This window comes from Athene noctua, chromosome 30 (genome assembly GCF_965140245.1).
Source record: "Athene noctua chromosome 30, bAthNoc1.hap1.1, whole genome shotgun sequence".
NCBI classification, from domain to species: Eukaryota; Metazoa; Chordata; class Aves; order Strigiformes; family Strigidae; genus Athene; species Athene noctua.
Window position 1 is genome coordinate 1700611 of NC_134066.1, and position 10944 is coordinate 1711554.

Below are 10944 nucleotides of genomic sequence, written 5' to 3' on the forward strand. Positions count from 1 at the left end.
TGTACATATTTCTACTGCTGTGTAGCACTTTTAATAAAACATCTGTTCTTGCTTCTGCTGATGAGTTTACATAATTGTTTGCAGACCAATTTAACCAGAAAGCGCCCCACATATTCCCTCTACATGTTTTCATGGGGGAAAAAAAAAAATAAAAAAAAAATACCTTTTTGGTAGTGACATATCTTGATGAAATACTTTCGAGAAATCCCCAAACTGCTAGAAAATATCAATGGGGGGAAGGAATTATAAAAAAAAATAAAAAATAATAAATTAAAAAATATCCAGTGCGTACAAAACGTTGAGGCTGAGGAATTGCAAGGAGTAAAACATACTTTAATGGTGCCTCATTTGTATTTGCAGGAGATTTTGGGGTGGTTGTGCTTTATTTTTTTTTTTTAATTTTTTTTTCCCACCCCCCTCCACACCCCCCTTTCCTCTTTCATTCCCTTTTCTCTCCAGAAACCTGGTTTTTAACGTGGGGAGTGGATTCTATTTTAAGTTTCTCTACGGCAGCTGGTTTCTGTTCACTATAAATCGACCAGACTTTTAAGACTTGCCCTCTGTTTAGAGAAGTAATAAAACACTTAACTTTCTCGACTCCTAGTCACACGGTTATCACACAGGTCTCCGATACAACAGCCCCCGAGCACCTATATACAAAAAAAAAAAAAAAAAAAAAAAAGAAGGGAGTGGGGGAGCAAAATAATAATAATTAACAAGGAAAAAATAAAACCCTAGAAGGAGTCCTTGAGGAAACTCCTCCAAACTTTGGCAAGGTTGGCGTGGGTATAAGCGCCCTTCCATAGGTGCAAACTCCCCACGTCAATCTACCCCAGTCCAACCCATCCAGCTGTAGCTACTTTTAATTTCCTCGCCAAATTACAGCGGGCTGTAAGCAATACATAAGGTAAGACAACACGCCAATAACTGCAAAGCCATTTCCCTCATCCATCCATCTCTCCCTCCAGTCCATTTCTTGGACCTTCGCAACAATTTAATATCTGGGAGCAGCTTTGCATGGTCAGGGCTGGTTTCCAAAGTAACCCTGCCCTGAAAGGACTGGGGTTCAGGGAAGATGTGCCCATGGCTAATAATATTTGCAACACATCCCTGGCTCTCCAGATCTGTCCAGCTGAGAGTGCCTCTGGCTGGGGGTTTAGCTCAGCAGAAGGCGGCCAAAAAAAAAAAAAAAAAAAATTTTTTTTTTTTTACTTCCCCAGTAATCGCGTTTCTTTCTTAGTTTCTTTATTTTCCGCCTCTTTCTTTGATTGCAGAAATCCCCGGACGGGCTGTGGGGAATAGGGAGAAAAGGGCAACGAAAACACACTGAAGTTCGCTGTTTTGGGGGGAAAACGCTTGGAAATCTTCCCCATGTACATGAATCTTATATCTGTACCAGGCTGGCTCCAAGTTGGGCAGCCTTAGGTGGGAGCCAGGCTGCGCTCCCCACCAAGGTACAGATGCTAAATAAGATGGTGCACACTTCCAGCTATCTCCTTTTTGGTTAGAAACTTTATTTTTTTTTTCCCCTAGTGACACTCAGGGGAAGCCTTAACGTTATAGAAGATGAATACACGAGCTTTTTTTTTTTTTTTCAGTTGTAGTCTCGTTTATGGTTTTATTGCTACCATTGATTACTTTGCTTTGTTACACAGAGGAAAAAGAGCATAAAATCCGTTGGCATCCGGGTTCCTGTTATAGCTGGGGAAAAAAATATACACACACACACCCCCCCCCCCCAACCCTTCTTTGTCAGCTGAAATCTTTTAGGGATACATCGCTAAAAAAGGAATTAAGTCTCTTGATTGAGGGCAAGACAAACAAATACTCTCAGTTTTGAATCTGAGTGTTCACCCACAAACCTTCCTCTCCCCAGCCCCTCGCACCCTCACATTTAAAATAAAAACGTGGACACGGTGGAAAAAAAAAAAAAACAAAACAACACAACCACACACACACACACACACACACACACAGAGGAGGCCAGGGTTTCCCTGCCATAATTGAATTTTTAAATAGCAAGCCACCAGAATGATAAAGATACCTCGCAATATTTACAGATCAGCAGGTATGTTTTACATTTAAGGGGCAATTTATGGCTCTAGATTGAAATTAAAATTAGATTAGCTGTCTTCATTTCAATTAGTTCTAGGTGCAATCTACCCAGAGAAGATAGAATATAATCCCTCCTTTCATCTAACTAAATATTTGCAATAGAAGTTTCCCAATCAGTTGTAAATATCTGGCGACTACAAATTGCTGCAAACACAAACACGAGGTTGCGTCCCCAGCCCAGGCTCCTCATTGCTCTCCATTACAAATAATAGAAATCCTCTTTTTTTTTTTTTTTTTCCTTTTTTTTTTTTTTTTTTCCTGTTGTTGTAGTTATTGTTGAAAATGTAAATATCCTCCAGCATTGAAAATTAGAGCAGGGAAGCGTCTGAAGGGAGAAATGTCAAACTAGAGGAGAAATCTAACTTCCAGGCTAACGTGAGTTTGCAAGGTTGGGTGTTGCTTTTCTGGATGTCTTCTTTTTTTTTTTTTTTTTTCTCTTTTTTTCTCTCCCCTCCCCAAGACATACTTTGGAAAGGCTCTGAAACACGTTATCAATTCAGAAGTCGCCATGTTTTCCTCCCCTGTCTTTATGTAATATTTTCTCATCAGGAACACAATCATTTGATTCCATAATATTGACCAATGCTACATGAGAACAAGAAGGGGGGAAAAAAAAAAAAAAAAAAAAAAAAAAGGAGGGTAATTTATGGCTTAATATTCTGTGGACATCTGAGATTTATTACTGTGAATTCTGAGCTATTTTATTACAAGATATTAAGCAAACATTTCTTTAAAAAAAAAAAACAAAAACCACCCCACACCCAAACACAACAAAAACAAAACACAAGCAACATAACGCACAGACACACGGACGGAGCTCCCAAACCCCATTAGCAGAAAAGAGGGGGTGAGGGCGAAGGGGGGGGGTGTGGTGGTGGTGGTGGGGCGGGGTGGGGTGGGGGGAAAAGGAAAAGTTAAGCCTGGTTTAAGAAATTTGTGCCATCACACCCCCCACCCCCCTCCAGCCCAGCTGCCTCCCCAGGCAGGACCCTCCAGGAGCGCTCCCCTCCCCACCGCATCCTCCCCATCCCCCGGCACCCCGGGGGTGCTGGGGGGGTTTTGGGGGTGCAGGACTTACTTTCCATGCCCACTTAGTTTCAACTAGGGAATCAACAGAAGCAAAAGCAATTTTTTCCCTTTTTGACACCCGCCTCCCCATTGGCTCCCCCCGGGTCAGCTGACTTTGTCATTTTGTCTGTCCTGGAGCAGAGCCTTCCCTATAACAATCTAGTTCAGACTACAAACTGGAGACAGAAATAAATATTAAAGAAATCACACAGCCAGGTATAGAGGACGATATGAATTCCTATTTTACAAACCCATCTTTATCCTGCCATCTAACCAGTGGCCAAGAGGTGCTTCCCAACGTAGCCCTCAATTCAACTGCCTATGACCCTGTCAGGCATTTTTCTACTTATGGAGCAGCCGTTGCTCAAAACCGGATTTATTCTTCTCCTTTTTATTCACCGCAAGATAATGTTGTGTTTAGCTCCAGCCGAGGACCTTATGACTATGGATCTAATGCTTTTTACCAAGAAAAAGACATGCTTTCTAGCTGCAGGCAAAATTCTATGGGACATAATACACAGACATCAATCGCACAGGATTTTACCAGTGACCAAAACAGGAACACTTCGCAAGAACAAAAAACTAGCATTCAAATATACCCATGGATGCAGCGTATGAACTCCCACAGTGGTAAGTTTTACAGCTCGGAGATATAAATTAAATAAACTGAACCATCTTTACGACCTTCTCCCTAGCAGAACAGGCTGAGCGACTTTTTATGGCCCCATAAAAACAATAATATAGCTCCTTCACAGTTGCAGCTACAGGCCTTTTATTTGTTAAGTTGTTGCAAGCAAATATGGCTTGTTATGCTCTTTCTAATTAAAAGACTTCGAGAGTGTAAAATATCTATAATAAAGTGCAGCGAGCTCTGCTCGGGAGTTAAGCACAAAATATTACCGGGGTAAAAATAAGTTTTAATGACGGGTGCGGGGAAGTGCGGCGGTGGCGGCTTCCCCGCACCAAGAGGGGCCGGGGGAAGCTCCCACTTCTCTCCCCCCCCCCCCCCCCCCCCGCCTCCTTCCTCCTTCCTCTTTTCCCGGCTCCCCCAAATCCTCCAATTGGCAGAAATAATGTGGGAAAAAGAAGTGGGGGGGCTCGGGGGGGGAGGGGGGGAGGGGGGGGGAGGGAGCAGCATCCCGGGAGAAAATGACCCGGGGGGGAAAAAGCTGCGCGCACAGGGTTCATTTCATCCCCAAAAAATAGAGATATTTTAAATTTTTTTTTTTTTTTTCAAGGGGGGGGGGTGCTGGGGAGGGGGCAGGCGGCCGGGGGTGAGGAAGGTGGGGGGTGGGGAAGGAGGAGCGGGGCGGGCGCGGGGTTGCGGGAGGGCGGAGGGGTTGCGCGGGTGCGGGTGTCGTGTTCCCCCCCCCGTCGGTTTTCTCCCGGGCTGACGATTTTTAGTCTGTTTTGTCTCGGCATCCCTAGGAGTGGGCTACGGGGCCGACCGCCGGCGGGGCCGCCAGATTTATTCCCGGTATCAAACCTTGGAGCTGGAGAAGGAATTTCACTTCAACCGGTACCTGACCCGGCGGAGGCGGATCGAGATCGCCAACGCTCTCTGCCTGACGGAGCGGCAGATCAAAATCTGGTTCCAAAATCGGAGGATGAAATGGAAAAAAGAAAGTAATTTGAGTTCTACCCTCTCCGGGGCGGGGGGGGGGGCCGCCGCCGCCGCCGCCGACAGCTTGGCCAAGGAGGAGAAGCGAGAAGAGACAGAGGAGGAGAAGCAGAAGGAGTAAAAAAGTGACAGCTCGGCGGCAGGACCCCCCTCCCGACCCCCCCGCACCCACCCCACCCCGTATTTATCACTGGCACAATGTTTGGCTACGTTAAAAGAAAAAAAAAAAAAAAAAAAAAAAATAATTGGGGAAGGGGAGGAGGAATGATTAAAAAAAAAAAAATGTCTAAGGTGGAAATGTGGACACCCCCTCCCCACCGCTACACAGTTCCCCCCCCCCTTTCCCGCTCTCCCCAGTGACCCCCCCACCCCGCACACGCATCTCCGCCATCGCCTATTTATCTAACTCGGGATAAGACTGTTTCAACCCGCACACACTCCCCCCCCCCCCTCCCTTCTCCCCCCCCCCCCCTTCCTCCTCCCTCCCCTTCCTCAAAAAACTGGGCATCCACCCTCCGCTGTGCCGGGTCAGACTCTGCCCAGTCGCTTCTCCTCCCCCCCCTACACCCCCCACACCCCCCCCCGCCCTCAGTCAGAGCAGATCTTCCTCCCCTGGTGAAAAATCTGATTTCCCTGAGAAAGCTCCTTCCACCTAAATATAAGCATTTCCAAGAGCATCCTCCTTGTATTTAAGCAGCTACCTGGGCTCATCACTGCATAACTACAAACTGTGACAGTTTCTGTGTGAATATTTTTAACTGTGTTTGTGGTACCTGTATTTATATTTATGTTTAGCACTGTAATGTTCCACAGTATAAAGTGAATGGAGTTCTATAGCAGTAGAAAAAAAAAAGGGGAAAAAAAAATTAAAAAAAAAAAAAAAATCTTGTGTTACACCCTCTCATGTATAAAGGTCATGTCCAGAGGACTATGTTGAGTATTTAATAAAAACTGAATATTATTTTTAAAGTTTATAGAATGGCCTCTGAGCTTCAGTTGAAACCTTTCGTGTTGGTAACAGCCTGTTAGAAAGTTCACTGATCTTCTGTGTGTTGTTCCTGAAAAATCAGCTTCCCTCTCTCCTTTTTCTCCCTCCTTCGTACCCCTCTCATTCAAGAGTATTCCAAAAAAAAAAAAAAAAAGGGGGGGGAAAAAAAAAAATTACATTTTGCTTTGTCTCCTTGAATTAGTCTTGTTACTGTATTGTTCGGTGGCATCAGGAATCTATGCCATACCTCTCGCTTCATGATTAAAAATGGATTTCCAAAGTTCAAAACAGTATATATTTCTTATTGCACCCTCCTCAGTCAAATACCAGGTCAAAGGTTCTGCTTCTTTTTTATTATTATTATTATTATTTTGATTTAATTTGAGCTCTACACAGCTGAGAATCCCCCAGCTCTGCGGAATGGACCCACTTCCCCCTACACCCCCCCCTCCCCTCCCCGACTTATTTCGACCCAATAAACCTTTCCAGGGAGGGGGGAAGAGTCACTTTTATCCAGAAACTCATCCTTAGGAGGACGGAAATTGTGGATATAACGCTGGGAAACAAACCCTGCTGCTGTGGATCGCAGGCTCGGATAAACCACTGCGAAGGCTGGATTAAAAAAAAAAAAAAACCAAAACCAAGAAACCAACAACCTGCATTTTTTCTCGCCTCTTTGTCACTGCTCTAATATTTTCTGGGCTGTTCAGTAGGTAGCACTTAGCCAGGGATGATATTTCCCTGGAAGCAGCTTAGTTCCCTTCAAGTTTTTTAATGAAACAACCAGGATTTGGTGTTAAGTGACCATAAGTAGGGGGAAAAAAAAAAAAAAAGGGAGAAAAAAAAAAGAAAAATAGCAGCCTGGGGAGTTTTTTTCAGTCCATCCTTTGCTCGTCTCCAGCCTGGAATGTGCAGGCGATTTTTGCATGGCGCAGGAAAGACGGAAAAAAAAAAAAAAAAGAAAGAAATGATAAATCTCTCTTAAAAGGAAAGAAAACAAGGAAACAGCACCAACAAGCAGAAGCCAAGAGCATTTTGCAAGAGGGCAACGACCTGGCCGGGGAGCGGGAGGAGGCTCCCTGGGTGTAAACCAGTTTGAATTAAAAAAAAAAAAAAAAAGAAAAAGACGACAACAAAAAAAGCCAACACGTCAAAAAAAAAACCCAACAACCAAACACCCAAACACATCCACAACCACACAAATATATAATTTAGCGCCTACAGAGAGAATGGAGGCGATGTGTAACACCCGGCGCGTTCAAGGCATTGTTGGATGGAGACGGAATAAAAAAAAAAAAAAAAAAAAAAAAGAAAACGTGTTCAGGTCTGCAAGGCAAAGCCCGAAACGGACTTGGGGGGGGGGGGGGGGGGGGCTCGGAGCTGCCCGTCTCCCCCCGCACCCCCCTCTCCGCCCTGCTCCGGAGCAGAAGGGAGGGCTGGAAATTCAGATTTGAAGGTATTTATTTCCCCTTCGCCGTGCCCTTTGAAGAGAGGGGCTGGTTTCTCCAGACAAGGAAGATCCAGGCTTCTGCCAGCAATAAATTGCGGAGGGGTTTGGGGCGGGGGGGGGTGTGTGTGGGGTTGGCGGGGGGGGGAAAGGTAACAGGAATGTAAACTTTGGCGCATCGGAGGAGCTTCTACGCGAGGAAAGATCTCAGGAGCTTTCCCCGACCTCTACCTCTCCCCAAAAAAACCCCTCGGCAAACAGCGCGGGGAATGCGTTTCCTTCCACCAAGCCGGTAACGCTTCGTGCGATTCAAAAAAAAAAAAAAAAAAAGAAATCAAAATGCGGCGGAGGTAACGCGCCGCTGCGAGCTTCGTGCTTGCACCCACCGAAAAGAGGAAGAAAAAAAAAAAAGACAAAAAAAAAAAAGACAGGTTTTTTTTTCCACACACACCCCCTCCCGCACCCGCGCAGCTGCGATTTTGGGCCGGAAGAACCAAAGCGCGCAAAAAACCGCGCGCAAGAATCAAAAGGAAAAAAAAAAAAAAAAAAAGAAAGAAAACTTTGTTTGAAAATCGCGGAGCGCTGCGCGGAGGGAGCTCCCCCCCCCCCCCCCGCCCGCCTCTTCTTCGCCTTTCCCTTCACTCCCCTTCCGCGGGGCGGTGCGCGGGGGGGCGCGGAGCGGCGGTGCGGTGCCGCGGAGCAGCACTAGGTGCCGCTGCCGTCCCGCGGCGCGCTCCGCCCGCGCTCCCCCGCGCACCCCCGGCGCCTTCCGCGGGCGCCCATCAATAACCCGCCCCGGGGTCATCAAGGCAAATTGATGAGTGGCCGGCGCCGTCACGTGACGCCACTTAAATATCCCATATTTGGGCAGCGCGTAAAGGGGGAAAAAGAAAGAAGAATCCCCCACCTATAAATTCTGCACTTTAGGAGGAACAAAACGCGCCCCCCCACCCCTGAACTTCAAAGGGCCACAAATCACCCTAATCAAAGCGGTTGGGAAAAAAAAAAAAAAAAAACCCAGAAGGAAAAAAAAAAAAAAGGGGGGGGGGAAAGAGGAAAAAAAAGGAAAAAAAAAAACAGAAGAAAAAAAAAGAAAAAAAAGAAGAAAAAAAAGAAGGAAAAAAAGAAGAAAAAAAAAAGAAGAAAAAAAAAGAAGGAAGAAAAAAGAAGGGGAAAAAAAAAAGAAGGAAAAAAAAAAAAGAGGGGGAAAAAGAAGGAAAAAAATTCCTCCCCTCCCCAAATTTTCTTTTCCCCCTTTTTTTTTTTTTCCCAATTTTTTTTTTTTTTTCCCTCCCCTCCTCCGCCATGAGTTCTTACGTCGCCAATTCGTTTTATAAGCAAAGTCCCCCCGTTCCTGCCTATGCCATGCAAAGTTATGGAAATTATGGAAGTGTGCCTGAGGTTCAGTCACCCAGGTACCGCTACAGTGGCTTGGATCTAAGCATCACACTCCCCTCCTCCGGGGCTACCAACTCCCTGAGCGGCTTGGACATGTCTGCGACCCCCCGAGCTAACCCCGAGCGACCTTCCTGCACGGTCACGGGCTCTTCAGGGCATCCTTTAGCCAGAGACGATCAAGCATCCCTAAATCCCGGGATTTACAGTCAGAAGAGTGTTAACACGACGCTGGAGGAGAGATCTAAGAGCTCGGGTGAAATCAAAGCTGAACCCGTGCAAACAGCACAACAAGGAGGACCACAACTGCAGCAGCAACAACCTCCACAAATTTACCCCTGGATGACCAAACTACACATGAGCCATGGTAAAACTTTCACTTCTCGATTTTTTTTTTTTTTTTTTTCTCTTTTTGGTTTCACAGGATTTTTTTTTTTTTTTTTTTTTGCCTTGGGTTTTTATAGGCCATACGGGGCAAATAATAAAAAACCTGAGGTCGTAAATTTTACGACTAAGGCATCAATTGCTCGTAAAACTGTCCACTAAAAGGCTTAGAGGCTATATACGCCCAAATTTATGACAGCATAATTGGATCATAGAAACAAAACGTGTATAAAAGGCAATATTCCATTTTTTTGGGAAGGGGGGGTTAAAAATAACTTGAAATACACATGTTCTTTGAGGGTGAGCTTAAAAAAAAAAAAAAAAAGACACCAGAAGCGAAGGTGGAGGCAAAGCGTGGAGAGATTTTTTTTTTTTTTTTTCCCTTCCACCTTCCCAGGGCTGAAAGGGGTGGGGGGGGAAAAAAAGAGAGACAAGATCCCCAAGAAAAGATTTTTCCCTCCTTTGTACACTTCCTTATTGTCCGAGAGGAAACAGGTTCACTTCTGGCTCATCTACATGCGTTTGATCTGGGCTTTAGAAAGGAAGGGGGGGACTTGGGGGGCTGAAGGTGTTGGGGAATGAAGGATTTCAGGCTACTTCCCTCCCTGCGTGCCCACAGCCCCAGCCAACTTCTGTATATTCTAGATTTGTAACCGGGTTTTATCATTAAAAACAAACAAAAAAAATTAATAAAAATATTTGAAAATCCATCCAGGATTGCTTTGGCTTTTCATGCGGTGTCTTCCCTTTTTTTTTTTTTTTTTTTCCCTTTTTTTTTTTTTTTCCCCAGAAACGGATGGTAAACGCTCCCGAACCAGCTACACCCGCTACCAAACTCTGGAACTAGAGAAAGAATTTCATTTTAACAGATACCTGACCCGGCGGAGGCGCATTGAGATCGCCAACAACCTCTGCCTGAACGAGAGACAAATCAAAATCTGGTTTCAAAACCGGAGGATGAAGTGGAAGAAAGATTCCAAGTTGAAAAGCAAAGAGGCTCTTTAGGTGGGATTGCAGGAGATGGGGGGGGGAGTCCCCTGCTTTGGTTTTTTTTTTTTTTTTGGTGCTTGTTTTGTTTTGTTTTTTCCTTTTCCATCACTTCTGGTGGAAGCTGCCTTGAGGAAACTGATTTTGGGGTGGGGAGGGAGAAAGCTGCTGGATGGACTCGTGTCTGTACCCTCACAAATCCCTCAGACAAAGGAAAGATCTTATTAGTATGCAAAAAAAAAAAAAAAAAACCAACCACACCAACCCACAACCACTACTCTAACCCCGCTGTTAGCTTCATGCAAAAATTTAGTGTATCGCTCTTTAGGTTGTAACTAAGTGTCCTAACCTGTGCGCTCTTTGGGGGGAAAAAAAAAATCACCGAGAAACAAACAAACAAACAAAAAAAAAAGACTTAAAAAACAATCCGCAGGATGGCCGGGTCGTGTCCTCTCAGCTCTAAAAAATCGCAATATTGGTAGGAAGAAAGGAAAGAAAAAAGGGCTGGTGAAGAAGGAAAAAAAAAAAAAAAGAGGAAAATAAGGGGAAGAGAGAAAAAAAAAACAAAAAACCACCAAAAAACCCAAACCAAACAACACAACAACCCCAAACCAGTAAGTTTGGTGAAGTCCCAGCCTGATGGGAGAAGGAAATTGCTGATGTGTTTTGCTGGGAATTGCCCAGGGAAGATGCTCTGGCACCTCCGCTCGGGCTCTCTCAAGTCAGAAAGAAAAATATTGCCCCGGTCTGGGGCTCGGACCCCCCCCCAAAATCCACTTAAAAAAAAAAAAACAAACCCGCAGAGGAGCCGGGGGTGGTGGTGGTGGGGGGGTGTCCCTGGTGTGTGTTTGCGTGTTTTCGTCGGGACTCGGACGGCATCATTTTATTATTATTTGCATATAAAAGAAATCAATAGACTTGGGGCGGGCGAGAAGGGGA

At 45.2% G+C, this 10944-nt stretch overlaps 2 protein-coding genes across 2 annotated transcripts; both read left to right on the forward strand.

The window, feature by feature from the left end:
- The first annotated feature begins 3413 nt into the window (after nt 1-3413).
- Nucleotides 3414-5156, forward strand: HOXC6 (homeobox C6). The gene is made up of 2 exons (XM_074929627.1): nt 3414-3813; nt 4612-5156. Exons 1-2 carry the CDS (start codon nt 3414-3416, stop codon nt 4923-4925), a joined length of 714 nt encoding a protein of 237 aa, XP_074785728.1. The 3' UTR covers nt 4926-5156.
- A 2910-nt stretch (nt 5157-8066) lies between these two features.
- HOXC5 (homeobox C5) lies at nt 8067-10023 on the forward strand. Its single transcript, XM_074929653.1, has 2 exons — nt 8067-9001; nt 9809-10023. The coding sequence occupies exons 1-2, from the start codon at nt 8545-8547 to the stop codon at nt 10021-10023; spliced, it is 672 nt and encodes a 223-aa protein (XP_074785754.1). The 5' UTR covers nt 8067-8544.
- The last annotated feature ends 921 nt before the right edge of the window (nt 10024-10944 follow it).